Below are 21,171 nucleotides of genomic sequence, written 5' to 3'. Positions count from 1 at the left end.
ACTGTTGGTAGATCAAATTCTAGCATATGTTTGCATGGAATAAATTTGCAGTGATTTTAAACTCTGTCCTGGCTCCTGGTTTCTTGTGCCAGGTATGATGACTGATGTAGTATTTAAGCAATGGCAAAAAGATATTTCCAAAGTTATTTGGCAAGGCAATCTGATAGCCCTAGTGCCCCTCTTTCTTCAGCATCCTGCAGCAGTTAGTAGTTGACTTCTTTAGAAAGTTTCACAATGGCTGTAGGGTCATGGGAAAAATATGTATTTGAACTAAGACAGCTTTAAGGAAGCAGAAGCTGAGTGCAGAAAATGTGTTGCATCCTGCTGGTGGCCTTCTTGACACATATATATTTATGCACCCCCAGGAAAAGCTTTTGACAGTTTAGTGAGCATAAACACACCTCCCTAATTTCCTCCAAATCGCACATCACCAATATTCTTTATTCCCTCTATAGATCTCTTTCAAGCTGCATATTCATCACTGCATAATGGCTTAACAGCACTTAATCAGTGGACTGGCTTGCCTCCAGAAGTTATAGGTATTCCATCACTGGAGGTTTTTATGGAGAGATTGGATAATCATTTGTCCAGGATGGTTCAGGGTCTCTTGCTTGTGAGCAGGGATTGGACTAGAAGACATCCAAGTCCCTTTCAATTCTTTATTCTGTATTCTATTCTGTATATGTTAATCCACATGAGAGAGGATCTATGTAATCAAGGACAGCATAGATAGGCAAGTGCCAATATTTAGATCACATTGTTTTTTGAAGAATAAAAGGATCAGAGGTTTAGTGATTGGACAGGCAAGGATATTATTTCCCATGGCTTTACTGGACCTCAGTAATCCAGTGTTTCTCCTTTAATAGCAATAGCAGTAGACTTATATACCGCTTCATAGGCCTTTCAGGCCTCTCTAAGCGGTTTACAGAGAGTCAGCATATTGCCCCCAACAATCTGGGTCCTCATTTTAGCCACCTCGGAAGGATGGAAGGCTGAGTCAACCCTGAGCCGGTGAGATTTGAACCGCTGACCTGCTGATCTAGCAGTAGCCTGCAGTGCTGCATTTAACCACTGCGCCACCTTGGCTCTTGTAATAGTCAATTCACAAGTGCTAAGGACAGAATAAGGAATGACATGGTTTCAAAAACAGCCTAGCAGTACATGCTGAATGCATGAAGAACATTTCATGCACAAGGACCAAGAGCCATACTATTTTCTACATAATCATTGGAAGTAAATTTCACTATGTCCCATTGCTTTCTAAAACTCATATTACTCATTTCATCAGCTAACTTAACTGATAGAAACTCAGATTTACAGTGAGTAAAATTTAAAAAAAAGATATGTAAGGATCATTCTAGTTTATCTGAACTATGCTATATATATCAATTTAAGATTTAGGAAATCTTTAACCCTTCTTTTTAAAATGCTCAGAAAAAATGTCTATCCATTTTTATGATGAATAATTAACATCCTACTTTTCTTTAAGATTTTGCATTCTAGCTTAAAGATACCTCTTCATGAATTTCATTGCATACATTGCCTAAATAGTTTCAGTTACATAGCAACTCATAAATGAAATATGTAATAATAAGCATTTAGTTCTTTTGCTACTTCACAAATTCTTTTTGGGGGGAGAATTGGTGTGTGTGTGTGTGTGTGTGTGTGTGTGTGTGTGTGTGTAGAACTTAGTAATAGTGTAAGAATAACATAAAAGGGAAGGAATTAATGACAAAGTTGACAACCATGTGATGAGGGCAATAGCACTCTTCCAAAATATTAGAACATAAATATAATTGGACAGGTTTCTCTCCTTTGCATACCAGTGAGTCGCTTACCTTAATTATTTCACTCTTACAGCAACACCTAAATTTACATTTTATGAGCTGTTCTAAAATCTGCCCTGCTTAATAATCTGTATCTTGAAGAAAACACTTGAAAGCGTCTCTCACAATTAAACCCAGCCACAACCTTGTATAAATCAAACTTTTGCTACCATATCAAAATGTTACACTGGGGCTGCATAATGTTGCCCACATCCTCATTACATGGTACACTAATTACTACCAGCAGATTCAGAATTTTCTGCACATTAGAGGCTTTTAGAGAAGCTATAAAAAATTTCAGGCACCATTAATTTAAATTTGTATTGAAATTTCCTTTTGACAGATGGCCAAAAATTACTTATTATTTAGAGCACCAGAGCTGCCTGTTTGCACATTAGAAGAGGAAAGGGAAAATTAAAAGCAAGCAGGAAATTTATGTCACGTTCATTACCTGTTAAATGTTAAGGAGCATTATCTTGCATGAATAAATTATTTCATACAAGCACACAGTCTCCAGCTGCTGGCAACTGGCACGTTCTGGCCAATAAAAACCATCTCAAGTCACATAGCAGACAATCATAAAAAGGCTTTCTTAACCAGGAGCCACTTAAGAGAGAACAGATCAATAGAACAAGCAAACTAACTGCTACTCTGGGTATTATGGATAACATTTAAAGAAATTAGCAAACTATTTCACCTTGCAAAGCTGGCAACAAGCCCTAGATGCAGAGACAATCCAACTTTGCTACTTGATGGCTGTACAAGACAAACATTTATTTATAGCTCTCATTGTCTAATAAATCAGTGGAAAAAGAGTTGTACTTTGTATGCTGTCACACTGGATGCCCACCTAATGGTTTAGAAAGGAAGAACCCAAATAATGACAGGTGAATTAGTCTCATCTACCAAACAATGACACACCTCATTGGTTCATTTCCATTGCCCTTTCTTGACTTTTTGAGCATTGCTGGCCAGCAAGCAAGAGAATTTATACACACTCACAATTCACGCAGCAATTTATTAATATGCCTTTCTTAGGTTTAATTTCAAAGTATATGTAACCATAAATTCTCAGTACTCCTGCCCTGGAAAAAAATGAAACAAATAACCCGCCAAGCATAGTAGTTCATAATATTTAGCCTTTAAAGAATTTACTGTACAAAGTTTGCTATTTTAATCCAAGAGCCTTGCACATCCTGCTATGGAAAAACACATGGAAATAGTTACAGTCACTTGTGATCTAATAGCAGTAATCCTTGACTTGCAACCATTCATTTAGTGACAACATTAAGTTACAATGGCACTGAAAAAAGTGACTTGACTGTTTTTCACACTTCTGACCACTGCAGCATCCTTGTGTGCCACATGATCAAACTTTGGACACTTGGCAACTGGAAGGTATTTATGATGGTTGCAGTGTCCTAGATGTGATCACCTTTTGCAACCTTCTGACAAGCAAAGTCCATGGGGAAGCCAGAATCACTTAACAACCATGTTACAAACTTAACAAGTGCAGTGTCTCATTTAATAACTTTGGCAAGAAAGTTAAATCAAATGGGGGCAAAATGTAATTAACAACTGTCTTACTTAGCAACAGAAAACTTTGGCTCAATTATGGTTGCAAGTCAAGAGTACCCTTTAAAAGTACAATAAAAAGAAGTTATTCAGTTGTATATGATTAGCTGCCTAGTAGTTGCCTGACAACTACTGGTTTGGCATTTCTGAGTAACCAGAAAAAATGGAAGAGCCATTATGAATGGCTGAAAGATGCAGTTTCTTGATTAGTCACAAGATGCCTTACTGGGGGAAGAAGGGGGTGTCAATGTTTATATTAAAGACACAATATTATTTGGAATTAGAAGGTTGCACGTTCTAAGAAAACTGAAAAGTGTATTCAGCATTCATTAGGCAATTCATTAAGTATTTATACACCCCCATCCGAAGCAAATGAAAAAAATAGCAGACTTTAATCTCCTAATACATAGGAAAATAAATTTGGCACATAACAAATATAAAACATTAACAAAAACATAGCAAAAGCAGTAAATAGCACATTAATTCATTAATCCAACACCTTTCTAAAGTTCAAAAAGCAGACAACCTGGCCATACATACAGGGGATGAGTTCTAAGAGTGAAACTTCACAACAATGAAAGTCTTCAGACTTGCTACCTCAATCAGACCTCAAAGGAAAGTCAGGATGCATTCAGCACATGTCACCACTGAAGGGGACAGTTGATAAGATGTATTCTTTACATCAGGGGTCTCCACCCTGGAACCACAGCCCACGAAGGGGCCGCAGCCTATTCGGAACTGTGACAAGAAAAGTCAACCGTAGCTGTGTCACGGGGACATGTGATCGCCTCTTGCAATCGTTTGACAAGCAAACTCAGATTCACTTAACAATCAAGTTACTAACTTACCAAGTGCAGTGATTCACTTAGCAATAGTGGCAGAAATAATCATAAAATGGGGCAAACTCACTTAACAAATGTTTCACTTAGCAACATAATTTTTGGGCTCAATAACTCAAGGACTACCTGCATGTTTGTGTGAGGGCATGTTAAGTTTCTTTTTCCACAATCTGGAAGGACATTTTAGACCTTGTTCTCTGGGAAACTGGTTTATTTGTAGGTTGGCGCCCCCCTCTCCCTTCCCTCCCCCTCCTTCCTCCTTTCCCTTCCTGCCCTCTCCCTCTTTTTAATCTGCCACTGCTACACATACTGAAAATTGTTGCGGATTTAAAACTGACAGTTCCTATCAGTTTGTAGCTATTAGGAACCCTGAGGTTAACTGTGAAGTTGACAAGAACAAGGTCAATTCTACTCTGTTATAACATAACAAAACCAGCAAAGGATTGATTTGAGGATCAAGCTTCAGACCTTTGTCATTATATTAAAAAAAAAAGAGAGAAAAACCAAGAACTGGTAAACTATGAAACCATGAAGCCTCCACAGAACAGCTGTTAGGTATCTCATTTCTCTACCCTTCACCTTGTTAACAAAAACCCATTTCCCTCATCTGTAAACACACTCATAATTCCATGATCAACTCAAAAGCACAACTTCAGTGATTTATACTATGCACAAGTACTGTAGTTTTTGACTTACAACAGTTCCCTTAGTGACCATTCAAAGCACTGAAAAAATGACTTATGACCGTTTTTCACACTTATGACCATTGGAGCATCTCCATGGTCACATGATCAAAATTCTGATGCTTGACAACTGGTTCATACGGTTGTAGTGTCCTGGGATCAGGTGATCAGCTTTTGCGACCTTCTGACCAGCAAAGTCAATGGGGAAGTATTTAACAACCATGTTGCTAAATTAACAAATGCAATGATTCACTTAACAACTGTGTCAAGCCAGGTCGTAAAATGGGGCAAAACTCATTTAACAAATGTTTCACTTAACAACAGAAATGTTGGGCCCCATTGTGGTCATACGTTGAGGACTACCTGTATCAGGTATATACAATAAATATAGGTACCTGATTAATATCTGTTCTAACGTGCAGAACTGGATTTCTTAATGTAATATTTTAGGAGAAGAGTGGACGGGGGCAGAGTTAAATAAGCCACCAGCCTAGAGATGTCACAGTCCCACAAATGGCCTAAACACAATCCCTCTTGAATTCCATTAACCTTTATCTGGTGCCAAGTTAGTACTGAACTTTATTTGACTAGATTCCTGTATATAAGCTTGATAATAAACTGCAACTTAATGTAATATTCTTTGTGCTTGACAAATACAGACTGCGAAGTATGAGAAACAATATGAGGACTAGGGAACGTTTGCTGTTTTTATGATGGAAACCAGCATTTTCTTCTTCCATCCTCCCCCCTGTCCCCCCCCCCCCGATGCTTTTCCCCATACTTTTTCCTTGCTCAATCTAAACATCAATTATTTTTATGCAACTAAAAACCTTTATTATCAAAGGTTTGTTTGCCAACATTGTATCTTCTTTGGAACATTGGCCTAGTCACTGCAATACATAGCTTAATTATGTCCAAATTAAATAATAGCTGTCTTACAAAAAATGCCAAATAATTAACTCAAGAGAAGAGACATTGCATCCATACATGAAGTATTGCCGTGACTTTCTGTTCTCTGCTGTTTGCCCTTTTTGTTCTTATTTTTTATTTATTTCAGCCAGCCTTGAGCATTGCCCAGAATAGGCAGAATATAAATATTAAAACAAACAAAGGTAGTATTGGCCTTTAAATGCTATAACCTATATGAGTTCTGTTACCAATGGAGACGAGATTGGCTTTTTCCCATCTATGGATCTCCTTCAAAAGAACCAAAATGAAATGTAGAATCCATTCTGGATGTGCAGTCTGCTCTCAAACGTTGATGGCATAAAATGTTGATGGCATGAAATTAATTCATTTTATGCTCTGCCAAAGCTTTTTCTGATGTCCTTATGCCACAGGAGTTGGCGGGTTCGTTGGTTTTGTTTAGAAAATAAAGATTTTTAATTTATTTTCTGGCTTAAGTAATTTTACTGTGCTTTGGGCAGAATTTTATTTGTTGCAGCCTTTTTTGTTCTTTGATTAATGAAATTGTCTTAGTATTTATATTTTCATGTTAGTCGCTATTGAAACTAGTTGGCAGAAACATTGTTTTAAAAACCCACAGACTTCAGAATGATTAAAAGGACTTTAATATTTTGCTTTACATCGTATACAAGCTGAGATGTCCCTGCTTAGCAATAGATTAGTGCCAGATCTAGGGTGCATTTCTGACTAAATATTCTGAAAGGCAGTGTTTTGTACCAGCCTGTTGAAATATAAATAATCTTCCAGATGCCAATGCTAACCCCACTGAAATATGCATTATAGGGCTCATAGTATGGGACTTAAGCCATTTAAAAGATAAAAGTCATGCCCATGATATATTTATTCTCTGCCATTTCAGCCCTTGTGGAAACATACACTAGAAATAAGAACTCCTTGGAGATTGATAGACAGGAAGACTTTGATATGAATCTTTCCTGCCATGGAACACAAAACATCTCCCAGAAGGATCTTCTTCTCCTGCTTTATTCCCCAGGAAGTTTCTGACAACAGCAGATTGTATTTTTAAAAATTAGCCAACAAACAAGAATATATATATTTATTTCACTCACTGACCAACAGATCGTTCAGCAATGTATCTTATATTAATATTTACAATTGTCTTGAGGGATTTTCATGAATGGAAGGAATGCAAGTGTGGGAGGTCCAGAGTTGCAAGAGCCAGCCTGCTTTCAGCTGCTGATAGCAATATCAATAGCACTTAGACTTATATCCCAGTTGATAGTGCTTTTACAGCCCTCTCTAAGTGGTTTACAGAGTCAGCCTATTGCCCCCAACAATCTGGCTCCTCATTTTACCCATCTCAGAAGGATGGAAGGCTTAGTCAACCTTGAGCTGGTGATTTTTGAACTGCTGAGCTGCAGTTAGCAGTCAGCTGAAGTAACTTGCAGTACTGCACTCTAACCACTGTGCTACCTCAGCTCTTCTGCATTGATTTTCTCCACTCTCTGCACAAGGACTTGAAAATGTTCTCCTCAAGTGATAACAATACATTTTCATAGAGGTTCTTCACAGTAGATGTGTTAGAGCCCTTTCCCAGGGGAAAAGGATTTCTGATCAGAAGAAAAGTAGAAGCATCTCAAGGAGGAGCCAACGTCGTGACGATACAGATGTACGGTCTTGATGCTTGAGACCGTTGCCGATACTTTTGTGCTGGGTGGTCCAAACGGACCTAAACCGTCCTATAGAAACGGTGAACATAAAGAATATGTCTTGCTGATCTCAGGGACATCGCAAAGTCCCTGATCGATCCAAGAAACGTTCTTCAAGCCAACGACAAAAAGTCCAGCCCCAGGCTGGTGAAGTTGGGACAGCTCCAGAACAGAAGGGAAGCAGAAAGAGAAAGTGTGTCCATCTGGTGAGGAAACTTTACTGTTTTGGAAAAGACTGCCCAAAAATTTCTTTTTTGAAGTTAAATTAAATCCGAAATCAGACGAAAATAAGTGGTTGAATTGGATTGCTATATTGGATTGCTTGGGATAGTGTGTTTCTGTTTCTTTGTAATTTTACTTTGTGGATTGAAGTGCTCGCAACTTTTTTTTTTCTTAAAGAGAACGGATCAGTTTTTCTTCTATTTTTTTAGTTTTATATTTTAACCTATGGATTAACATCTTCTTCTTTATTTCAACAGGGACTTTTATTACTTGCTATTAATTCCATTTAAGAACTTTGTTTCTTTTAAATTTGAAATAACATTAGAGAGTGGGAAACAATACTGCCACTTGGAGGCTGGAGGCTTGAGTTTTTGAAACAATGCACGTTCCCTTTTCCTTTTGATCTCACTGACTTTGTATCTCGAGGCTTGGCAACTTGTTTATAGAAAGTAATAAGAAGTGATAAGAAAGAAGGGCACAAATTGTTTTTAAGGTGCACTTTGAGAGTCTTACTGGCAGTGGGAGAGAAAAAGAAACAGAATCTTCTTTTTTGAAGATCATAAATGAACTTGTGTTTAAGCTAATTTAATATAAGAAGCCTTGAAAGCCAGAGTGGCAGTATCTACCAGCTTGCCAAAATGGCACAATATTCAAAAGAAACAATAACTTTGCAAAATATCTTGGCTGGAATTCAAAATTTATTAGAAATAACAGAGAGAATTGAGAAGAAGATGGAAAAAACAGAGTTTATAGCAGCAAAAAAATGATGGGGTCAGAGTCCCAAAAATTGAAGGGGAAAATGATTATAAAGACAAGACAACTGATTACCAATGGAGTGAACGTGGTTGAAAGTGGGAAAAGGGGAGTATGGAAAAGGGAATTAGATCGACAGGAACTATACCCCGGATTTCAAGGCATGGAAGAAGTAAAAAGAGAAAAATGATGGATTTAAGGAGAGAGAACTTCTCAGAAGCAAGATTGACAACCAAAGATAAGCTGATTAAAATAGCAGATGGAGGGCATTGAGATTACTTAAGTGATACTACAAACAACAAACTGCAGAGAGAAGTCCACGAAAATTTTATTAAGGAAATAAATAGAAGATCAATTCCACAAATGACAAAAGAAATAAGACTATATTATTACTAGAAGGATGCAGGCTGATATATGAAAGTTGATAATAAAAAATTAATTAATTTTAGTAATTAGTGATTAGTAATTTAGTAATTTCTAGAGTGCTATGTTAAATAAATAATTAATTGATATGGATAACAAGGTACATACATGTGTTGGTTGGCGAATGAATTTTTGTTTATAATTAATATACATAACAATAAGAATGAAATGACAAGGGATAAATATATATGTTATATTTATGCTGATAAATAAATAAAGGGAGACTAGTATAGATCTATTTCAAGCTATTTAGCTCTCATCAGCTAGCCATACCCTTGCTGGGAATCGAACCTGTGCTCTATTGCCTCTAAGGCAGATGTGTTAACCATTGAGCTACAGGGCTCGACTCCTTATCAGCCAGGTATACACATATACATATACATATACATGTTATATTTGTCGTGATGGACTCTTGTGATGAGCCGATTGACAGATAATGGAAGCAGTTAGCTTCCTCCCATAATTGGGGCATACCAGGGGTTGTGACACTAAATATACATACATACATACATACATACATACATACATATATATATATATATATATATATATATATATATATATATATATATACACACACACACACACACACACACACACACACATACATATATATACATTTATATACACATATACACACACACACACACACACACATATAAATATATATATATATATATATAAATATATAAATATATAAATATATATATATATATATATATATATATATATATATATATATATATATATATATATATAAATAAATAAAATGAACTGGTTTAATAAAAGGAATTGGGATATAAATTGTAAACAGCGATTTGGAAAGGAGAATTAGAAACCTTGTTAACAAACATAATTTCTACTTAGAACATGTTATAAAGGGGTAATGTTATTAGATGATATTAGAAATAATTAATGAAATGCTACGATGTGCTTGTGTTTTTTTAATTTTGGACTATTTCATGCAAAAGGATGTTAAAACAACCACAGTCAAATGAGAAGCGTGGTATGTTGATAGTAAGATATATAAAGATTTTTGATTTAAAATACATAATGTGATTTGAATTATAAGCAATGACTGTGGAAGAGATGCATGAAAGTTATTTGTAACCAATCGACACATTTCTACAATATGATTAGTGATTAGTAATTTAGTAATCTTTAGAGTGATATGTTAAATAAATAATTGATAATGATAACAAGGTACACACATGTGTTGGTTTGAAGAGAGGAAACCTTATATAATTAGCAAATGAATTTCTATTAATAAATAACAATTATAATAATAACAATGAAATGACAAGGGATATACTTAACAATATATATATGTACTGGCTCAATAAAAGGTATTGGGGTACAAATAGTTAACAGCTACTTGGAAAAGAGGATTAGAAATTTTGTTATCAATCATAATTAATTCTTACTTAGAACATGTTATAAAGGTGTAATGTTATTGATATTAGAAATAATTAATGAAATGTCATTATGTGGTTGTGTTTTTCAATTTTGGATGATTTTATGCAAAAGGACGTTAAAACAATTATAGTCAAATGAGAATTGTGGGATGTTGATAGTAAGATATATAAAGATTTTTTATTTAAAATACATAATGTGATTTGAATTATAAGCAATGATTGTGGAAGAGATGCATGAAAGTTATTTGTAACCAATCGAAACACTTCTATAATATGTAACGAAAGATGATTTTATTTTATTTTTCTGTGTTGTGTTTGTTTGTCTAACCAAAAATAAAAAGAAATTCTTTAAATAAAAAAGTAGCAGCATCTCCATGCCAACTGACAATGGAAAACCCTTCTGATGCAATGGTGGGTGGCTGCTGGTTTGGGGCAAACGGGTAGTTCCAACTGGGCCCACCCAACCACCCTAGTGATATTTTGGCCATATATTGCCATGTTTTTGGAGCCATGCACGGGCTCACATTTCCGGTGCTAGGCGAACCAGTTGTAACATTATGTGATGCCCACCTCTATTGTGATGACATGGTACCTAACAAGCTCAGAGTCCAGCAGTGAATTTTCACTTTTATATAGTGTTTTAAAATTGTCTATCCAAGACTAATCAATATGGATATCACCACCTAGTTACCATAATAACTTTTCCTATGCTTTAGTTCAAATTGTAATAAATGCACTGCAATTCTTTTAGCCCACTCCTTCCATCTGTGAAATAGAATCTTACCTTTATGGAGTCTCTGTCTTCAGGCAGAACAGCAGCAGCAACACGAGCAAAGGAGAGAAGGAAAGAGACAGAGATAGAAGGTATTTTATATCAGACTGTGTATTTCTTCTCTCTCCAAAAACATACCACAACCTTAGTCTCCGTTAAAAGATAAGTGGCCTTTTTTTTATAAAGTTAATTATTAAGCGTGCACAACCAATGTTTAAAGTTGATTCCATTAACCACACCTGGTCGATCAAGAGCCTTTGAAAGATGCTATAGCAGTAGCACAAAATTATATAGGATTGAGCATCTTTTTCAAAGATAATTGTAAACAAGTTGCATGCTTATTTCTGCATTTGATCCTTATTTCTTAGCACATAGGCATCCTCAATCTTTAATGTTTAATAACACAACATTTCCAAATTGTGACCTATGTATTATAAAACACCAAAAATGTTACAGTTATTTTATTACACACACTGAAATACATTGGTATGATTTATGATCACATTTTCCTGGCATCTTTCTCCTCCTCCGTTATTCCATTGTCATGGAACTAAAGATGCCTTCTTTTTCATTTAGACAATTCACAATTTTTTGTATCCATTATTATTGTATATTAACTAACCCTATTGCACACATGAACATAATAACTGGTAATTATTGGCCACTTTCTCCTGTGGAAGTAGAGTAAGAATTGGTCAAGTACGGCTGATCTAGATCGGTCCTTGCAAAATGAAGTCGGTTTCAAAAGATGCCATAGCAGCTTACAGAGACTTTGTATGAAGCTGAATGGGACATGGGATAGTCACTTTGACTCATAAGATTCTTTGGAGAGCCATGTACGAGGTTGGAAACATGGTTTTGATCTCAGAGATAAGATTGTCTCCTATTATTTAAAACAGGCTGGACATTTGTAGAGAAGAATCCAAAGTCAGAGAGAATCCCCCTTCAATGAATAAGATTAGGGCTTCTCAATAAAGACTGCAAACAAAAAGTGACAGAGTTGATTACCTCCCATTATTAAAACAGGTTGGACATTTGTAGGCAAGAATGGATCTTTCTCTTCAGTTACACTTACTGACCAACCAAGCTTCAGAAGAATCAAGAATGAATCCTTAATCTTTCCCCATTAAATAGGCAGGGCTCTGACCCAAAACCTAGAGTCTAAAATAGACAAATGGAGAACTAAAAGAATGCCCTTTCCAAATCTGGATTCTTTTGGCTAGCTTGAACCAGTGGTGAAATTCATTTTTTTTAATTACCGGTTCTGTGGGCGTGGCTTGGTGGGCATGGCAGGGGAAGGATACTGCAAAATCTCCCTTCCCACCCCACTCCAGGGGAAGGATATTGCAAAATCTGGATTCCAACCCTACCCTGGGGCCAGCCAGTGGTGGTATTTGCTAGTTCTCTGAACTACTCAAAATTTCCGCTACCGGTTCTCCAGAACCTGTCAGAACCTGCTGAATTTCACCCCTAGCTTGAACTATAGCTCCCTTACTTCCCAACTCAGATCGACAGCAGGATTGATCTAGAAAGTTACAGCAGAAGGAAAGACAAGGGTAGGGAGTGAAAAAGAAAACTCAAGGAACTTGGCAAGGACCTTGTACCTTTTAACATCTGAAGCAACTTTCTCTGAAAGCTGAAACCTAAAAAAAAAATCTTACCTCTTTGGTGATCACTATCGTGATGCTTCTTTTCATCTTTGATTGGAAGGTGAGACTGCCCCCCAAGGGCACTTGACAAGGCTAGGAGGCCCGCACTGCTGCCAATGGGTGGAATGGTGGGTGGCTGCAATCCGGAAGGATGTGGAGTGAGAGGCACTGGAAGGCCATGTCCATGTGATAAATGTTGGGCCTGGAGTTGCTGCTGCTGTGAAAAATTAAACAGAGTTATTGCATTTGTTCCAAGGAAGAGAAACTTTCAGGGTGGCTAACTATGTGCAGGTCCTGGACTCAGGTGTCTTCAAGGGCTGTCAACTAATCAATGATCCTGATTTGCTGCAAATTATTCAAACCCTTGAAGAAACAAAAGGGGCAGAAACAAGGTGTACATGAGAATAACGAATGGATGCTTATAACCAAAGCTTAATGCAACGCCTGCCTTAAACAACAACTCTGGCTCAAGTCAAGATTAGGGAGAAGACGCTGCAACATTATTCACTCTATGATATTATTTTTTGGGGTATATATTCAAAAGGAAAATAACACCTTGCTATCTGAAGTGAAACTCCTTCAATCTTATTATTTCAGAAGCAGTTTTGTAAGGACATTGAAAGTCTAATAAAATGCACAAGTTGACTATCAAGGCAGCCATTAGGTTTTGCTTTTAATTTATTTATTTATCGAAGGAAAAGAAAGCTGAAAATTGAGAAAGCAAGCATTAAGCTGTTCTCCCCAAGCAGCCACCCAGCATGCAGCAAGAGTTCATTTGAAAAAAAGGAAACCTGAATTAACAATCCAGAAAAGGAAACTGGTTGCAGCCACCGTTTAAAGTCCTTTAAGTGTCCTCAGCGGTACTTGAGCAAATTACTAAAGAAAATCTAATGTAGCAAGGCTTGGGTCCTCCTGTAGGCTTGCTCAATAATGCTGAAATAATTGGGCACTCTGTGCACGTTTAGTGATGCTCGAATGAAAAGCTAGAGGCCTGCCCTTGTACTCTTCTCTAGCTGCTGACTCTGTGTTGTGACAGGTTTATTTGAGTGGGACTGCGATGCATGCACCAGTAGCTGCGCTGACAAGAGTTTAAAGTCATTTTTACCAGTACACTGGCAACACATAGAGAAAGCCCTTGAGAGGTTAGAATTGGAGTGCTTGACCTCAGCCCAAGCTGCTTCAAGCTCTCTGCTGTACTAACCATTGTGGCCTAGATGGTTTGTTGATGTCGCTGCTGAAGGAGAGGAAGGTGGGAGGAAGGGAAGGAAAGTGGGTTGAGGGAGGGTTTATGTCACACTCAATCTCCCCGAACAGGGAACTTTTTCACCTCATACTTGCACCTATAATAATTCGTAAGATGACTTTAAAAATCGGCTTTCGCTTTCCCAAATCATGCTATTTAAACAAAAGAACTCTCATTTTGCTGTCTCTCCTTTCTTCCTTCCTTCCTTCCTTCCTTCCTTCCTTCCTTCCTTCCTTCCTTCCTTTTCCTTCCTTCCTTCCTTCCTTCCTGTTTTCAAAAGAGGGCGGGCCAACAACTGTCTTGCTATACATTAAAAAAATACACCCACTCCTTTGCTTCAAAACTCTTCCAATTTTCCCCACGAATTCATTTTTTAACCCCTCCTAATTGGGTTTACAATCTGTCAAACCAACATTATTCTAAAGTTTGGGAAAGATTAATCAGTGCTTAGTTTTTGTTTAAATGAAAACGTATGCTTTAGCCAAAGAAATAAATTCAAGCCAAATTTCCTAAAGTTAGCCAACAGTGGGCATCTGTTCAAATTAATATTAAATCTTAAAACACCCGCAGAATTACCAGGCCAATATTTCAAAGATATGAATTTAAGTATTTAATTCAAGCATTTCTGCTCCGTTAAATCAGCCCGTCCTACTATCAATGCAAAACAATACATTCCACTCTCCTCTGCTCTAGTCAATAATGCATAAATATTATATTGGGCTTTTCCAAGCCTTCACCTAATTGCAGCCCAAGGGCGGTTTTTCCGCATTTACTGACTAAAGAATTTCACTTTATTCTTCCCAGAATTCATCACTGTACCATTTTGATGGACTGATCATAATCATCATCATGAGCAACATTTGAATTGTTCCTCCCCCATCCCTCTGTTATTCTTGTAGAATAAATGCATTCAACAAGATAATTAAATGCTTTATAATTAAGGCAATCATTTATGGCTTTATTTTCTGGAATCAAATGTTTTAAGTAATATCTTTAAACCAAGGGGCACATTAAGCATGGCACATTTTATCTTATAAAAAAAAACCTGGATGGCTATTCCAGGTTGGATTACTGCAACATGGTTTACATGGGGCTAACTTTGAAGATACATGAGAGCTACAACTGGCCCAGAATGAGGCAGTGTGTGAAGCAGAGGTGGTATTCAGCAGGTTCTGACCAGTTGTGGAGAACCGGTAGCGGAAATTTTGAGTAGTTTGGAGAACCGGTAAATACCACCTCTGACTGGCCCCACCCCCATCTGTTATCTGCCTCCAAAAATTCCAGCTGATTGGGAGGAAATGGGGATTTTGCAGTAACATTTCACTGGAGTGGGGAGGGAATGGAGAATTTACAGTATCCTTCCTCTGCCACACCCACCAAGCCACGCCCACAGAACCGGTAGTAAAATATTTTGAATCCCACCACTGGTATGAAGTTTACTCATATGACATCTCTGTTGTGTGAGTTGCACTAGTTCCCAGTTTCCCTATGGATACAATTCAAGGTGCTGGTTTTGCCTATAATGCCCTATGTGGCACAAGGCCAGGGGCCACCTCTCCCTAAAGGCATCAATTCATCCTATTGGGCCAGATAGGAGGGCATGTTCCTAGCCCCTTCCCTTAAATACTGCTACCTTATGGGATCCAGGAAGTGTATCTTTTCCATGACAGACCCTGCTCTGCGAAATACCCTTTCCCTTAAAGTTTGGCAGCCCTCTATTCTCCTAGCCTTCCAGAAACTACTTAAGATCTGGCTTTACCTCCAAGTGATAGGAAAGGGTGAATTGGATGAAAGGCTTTAACAAGGATTTGGGAAGCTTAACTTCCATGCCAGTTTTTTAATGCTCATGTTTTTAGTAGATATATGAATTACATTGTTGTTGTTTTTTCGTTGATTGGGAGACACCCAAAATTCAATATAAGATGAGCAGTTACACTATGTTTTCAATAAATAATAAATATTTTGAAGTATTTTAAAAGAAATATGTCCAATTTTCCCCCTGTGCAACTTTCATATTTGACAAGAGAACTTAAATGCATTCATAAATATCTAAGTATCAGTACATGGCATGCAATTCATTCCATCCCTAGGTACAAAAATCTAGAAATAATAAACCAGGCTGACATTTGGTATATTTGAAGGAAAAGCATACGAAGGGGAAAAGAATCTTTAAAAGTTTTTAACATTGATTTCACTGTCATTTCCTAATGTGAAATCTGAAATATTGATAACGGAAGTTTGGAGGATGCCTTCTGCCCGTATCTAAAAAGTTGGCGAATTTTTTAAAAAATGTGCATATATCCTGTGGACAAATTAGCTGATAATGTTCTCTAGTTGGAGTCAGCACATTCAGAAGCCAATTTTCCTGGAAAGTATTCAGGTTTCTACTGGATATTTTCCAGCCAGCACCATGCCAGAGTAATCTAGTGCTTTTTCCCTTACAGACCCTGAAAGCTTACTGCCATTATCCAAACAGTCCTAACATCCTCTTCCAACTCAAAGACACTTTAGTGTTAACTGACAAATTAATCTCGCAAAGACCCTCACTTCATATCTCAACCCACATACATGCTGTATGTACATCCTTTCCTCACTGCTGGGAAAAAAAGAGGAGCAACATCCAATTAAAAATATTCTCAACGGTATTGTGATTCAAATCACGCTGCATATGAAAACAGCTACAAAGGGAGGGGAGGAGTATGAGTATTAGATGGGTAAGGCGGAATAATAAGGAAACCTGGAAAGTGTGTTATAGAAACAGCAAGGCAAAGTAAGTCTAGAACACTAGATGCACTTTAATTCTGGAACACTGAATCAAAACCCTATCAGCACAAATTATGCATTCTTACAATCACAAATTGAATGGGGATATTTAGACCAACAAACTCCAACACTCCCCCAAAGCTCAGTACAGAGAGGTTTCCATATAAGACATCCCCAACACATGACTGTCTAATCTCTGATGGCATATAAAGGTAGTCCTCGACTTACAACATTTCATTTAGTGACTGTTCAAAGTTATGTCGGCTCTGAAAAAAGTGACTTATGGCCATTTTTCATATGGTCACGTGATCAAAATTCAGATGCTTGGCAATTGACTAATAGTTATGACATCTGCACTGTCCCGGTGATTAACATTTAAGCAACCTTCTGACAAGCAAAGTCAATGGGGAATCCAGATTCACTTTACAACCATAAACCGTAACAACTGATTCATTTAACAACCAGGGCAAGAAAGGTTGCAAAATGGGGCAAAATTCAGTCAACAGTTGTCTCGTTTAGCAATAAAAATGTTGGGCTCAATTGTAGTCATAAATCAAGGGATACCCGTATTGGATGAAATCTACTACCTTGTTAAGGAGTTGGTTCCACTATCAATATGCTCTTATCATTAAAAAGATTTCTGAACATTCAATCGGAATTTGGTCTTTTGCAATGTGAGAAATGATTTCATGTCTTGCTCTTTGGCATGACAGAGAACAGGTCATGGCCTCCAATGCAATGCCCCCTTCAGATATTAGAAGTAAATTATCACATCTTTCCCAAAATCATTCCTGGCAGAGCTCAGTAGCATTAAAAAAAAATCATCAAATGACTATTTCTGGTAATATTTCTAGATAAGTACATATCCCAATCTCAAACACAATGCAACAGTCAAGTTGCACAACACAGACTTTATCTATGGAAAAACACAAAGACAACTTCTGTGCATGAGTTTCGTGGGGGGGGGGGGGGAACACTTAGCTAACAATACTTTAGTCTTGCTCCAGGCAATGTTTTAATATATAGTTCCTACTGACACTGCAAGTCTGGGCTGCTTTTCACTTTTCAGAAGTTATAACCTTAGCTTTCTACTTTTAAAATTATATGGGAAAATCTATATGAATGGGAAAGGTTCATCACTGCAGATGCTCAACGTCAGCATATAGAAAATAAAGGAGTATGTAAATCTGTGTCGGACTGTTTTATCCTTTTCTCACATGTTAAACTAAGAAATGCCTGATTGGGTTTTCTTCAACCAAGAAGATGTGTTGTTGGATGACTAATTTTTCTCTCATCTATGATACAGCTTGGCAAATTTGTTTGGGCCATCTGGCTCCTCTGTCCAATACGAACTTAATTAAAAGTTGTCAGAGATTTACATATAGGAGAACAAAGTCGATCCAGTTCCCTTATCTTTGACACAATCAATGTGATTATTGTTTTTAGAGAAGTACAGAAAAACAATATAATTAGGCTAGTACTGCCTGGCATTAGGAACTGTGAATCATTTACTTTAGGAAGGACATAATTTGATCACTAGTTTGGTCAAAGAGTTGTGGTGGCACAGTGTGTCAGCACTCCTTCATTGAGTAATTAGGAAAGAAAACCACAAGACTCCATTGATAGAAATCAAGTGTACTTTTACTAATTATAAATGATCAGAAGCGTAGCAAAGCGAAGACTGATTATTTAGGCGCGAAAGCGAGTGATATATAAAATAACCCATTCCCCACCCCTTGGCATCCCAGTTGCAGTCCAATCATAATTCTCCCAAGTGTCAGGTGTGAGATAACTTCGAAAGGCATCACCAAGATGGAATGTCGGTGCCGTTGGCCTTGGCGGGAACCTCCTCCTCATGCGCAGTCCGACAGGCAGCAAAACTCCAGAATCTTCCTCCAGCACAATTAGTAATCCCCTCCCAAATACCATGCCCCCCCTCCCCGTTTCAATGGCAGCCGAAGCAGCAGCAAAGCAGAAGCTGACACAGTGGTTAGAATGCAGTATTGCAGACTAATTCTGCCGAATGCTAGCAGTTCAATTCTCACTAGCTGAAGGCTGACTCAGCCTTCATCCTTCCGAAGTCAGTAAAATGAAGAGCCAGATTGTTGGGGGTAATATGCCAACTCTTAGAGAGGACTATAAAGCACCGTGAAGCAGTATATAAGTCTAAGTGCTATTGCTGTTGCTATAATGCCATAGTTCATCTTACTACCAAAATTTGTCATAGATAAATAATCTGAGTTTTTGTATTACATACTATATGTAGAATTGGCCAAGAATTCTCCTGTTCCCCTAAAACTATCCCAAACAAAGCTGACATTACCTCTTTACTTCAAATCTCTGACTACAAGATGTTGGAACCCATCGCCAGCCTTGTATTAATAAATCAAATCTTGCAAAAAAAGGGGGGGGATTCACAGAGAGCTGTTATGGCTCCCTACAATTTCATGTGATGCTTATCCTACGAACTTTCTTCTCCATTCAAAGTGGAATTATTATGCATTATTTAAAAAAATAATATTTCAGTCTGGAATGGGAAAAAATCATGATAAAGAAATACATGTTGCAGTTTTAAAGCCAATGATAACAAATACAAGATCATCATGGAACAAAAACTTGAATATTGAGCATGTATGTATGAAAGCTTGTATCTGGAAAGATAAGTTCTGGGGAAAAAATATTGTGCTGAACCCCTTTGGGTTTATTGAAGTAATTGAGCTAAATAGTTTTTTTCCCAATTGTTTGCTTTCCTTATGAATCTAAATGGATCATTTTTAGTTTTTATGTTACTTATTTTTTTCAGTAGGACTGAATTTTTGAGAAAAAAGATCCCCCAAAACAGATGGTTTTACTTCTATTTCTTTTTATACAATAGAGAGAAAAGAAACTCACTGGCAAAGTTTGCTTAAAGTAAGCAAAGGGTAAGTGAAAAAATCAATAAAAGTAGGCATATCTTTGTTTGTTTGGTTTTTAAATGTAACTACAGGCACTCCTTTCCATAACCAAGTTTCCCAATGACTCACATGTAAAACAAAAGCAAGATAAAACATATAAATTAAATCAGATAAGGATTAAAATACAAATCACTAGGAAAAATAAAGCATATTCAAACTGTGGAAAAATAAAAGTACATTTGTAAAAAATGTACTAGATCAAGGATGTCTAACCTTGGTAATTTTAAGACTTATAGACTTCACCTTCCAAAATTCTGCAGCCAGCATTTCACTCATTTGAAAAGCATGATTGGCTGGGGAATTCCAGGAGTTGAAGTCTACAAGTCTCAAAGTTACTAAGGTTGGACAACTCTGTTCTGGATAATATTAATCCACACAGACAATACTACAAGACCAGGAACTAAATTACTGAGAACCTGTACACTCTGTACATTGTATTAGTGTCACCACAAATGAAGCAGTTTCAGAGGGCTTCACTGCCCAACAATCATTGCTTTCAAGTTAATACGAATGAAACAGAGGATAAATAAAACTCACTGAAGAAAAATGGGATTCATTAAGAATGTATTAAGCCGATTTACGCTGCATAGAAAGAAACAGAATTAACAGAAATAGGTACCGAATCACATAATAACCAATCCCAAGGCAAATCTGAGCCAAGTTATCATTCCTGTTCCATGCATAGTATTATGATTAAATAAGATATATTTTGTCATTGCTTACAATGTAAAACAACAATAACATGAAGTAGGTACCTCATTAAGCCAAGCCTCTTTTCGAACTTCCCATCACAGCAATCTGTGTGCAGTATACAACAGGTGGCCAGTTTATTGTTCAGCTTTAAAGCTCCAAGCACAGTGTAATATAAGTAGAGTCTTTGATGAAACAATAAAAAGCTAGGAAAATAAGTAATCACTGCACAGAGGTCATAGTCTATTACTAATTTACCCTACATCTTCTCTGATTCGGAGAAGTGGCAGCTCTAAAACCACACACATTTGGTGAGAATGACTTCACTAAACAGAGTCAGGTTTAACCATCCATATTTGAAGGAGAGGGGAAAAAATGTGGCGTTCCCTTCCTTCCCTTCCACATTAAATCAAAATGTTCTGAATCAGCGGGCACAATCAAATTCTCTGCCCTAGTACAGATTCAGGAGCAGACACTCTCAACCGGGAGAAATCAAATGAAATCAATGGAGCTATGCCAAATTATGCCAACCGAAAGCCTAGCCTTTATTTCTTAACCTTTGTTTCAGACCAGAGACCCAAAGAGTAAACTCATTTGAAAAGCAGAAGGCAACCCTTTCACACAGAGAGACAGAAATCCCTTCCTGTGTTAAGCACCGGTACAAAAATGCATTAGCATTTAGCAGCATGAGCCACGGACCAATGGCACCGTGGGGATAATAGCATGCA

General features: G+C 37.2%; 1 protein-coding gene across 1 annotated transcript in view; it reads right to left on the bottom strand.

The window, feature by feature from the left end:
- Positions 1-21,171, bottom strand: part of TLE4 (TLE family member 4, transcriptional corepressor) — a 166,720-nt gene that overhangs the window by 59,161 nt on the left and 86,388 nt on the right. The window contains 2 exon segments of the mRNA XM_032213115.1: positions 11,157-11,173; positions 12,806-13,010. Coding sequence (XP_032069006.1) covers positions 11,157-11,173; positions 12,806-13,010 — 222 coding nt within the window.

Source organism: Thamnophis elegans, chromosome 3 (genome assembly GCF_009769535.1).
Source record: "Thamnophis elegans isolate rThaEle1 chromosome 3, rThaEle1.pri, whole genome shotgun sequence".
Taxonomy (NCBI): domain Eukaryota; kingdom Metazoa; phylum Chordata; class Lepidosauria; order Squamata; family Colubridae; genus Thamnophis; species Thamnophis elegans.
The sequence above is the reverse complement of the archived record's forward strand: the minus strand, read 5'-3'. Positions and strand labels throughout refer to the sequence as shown.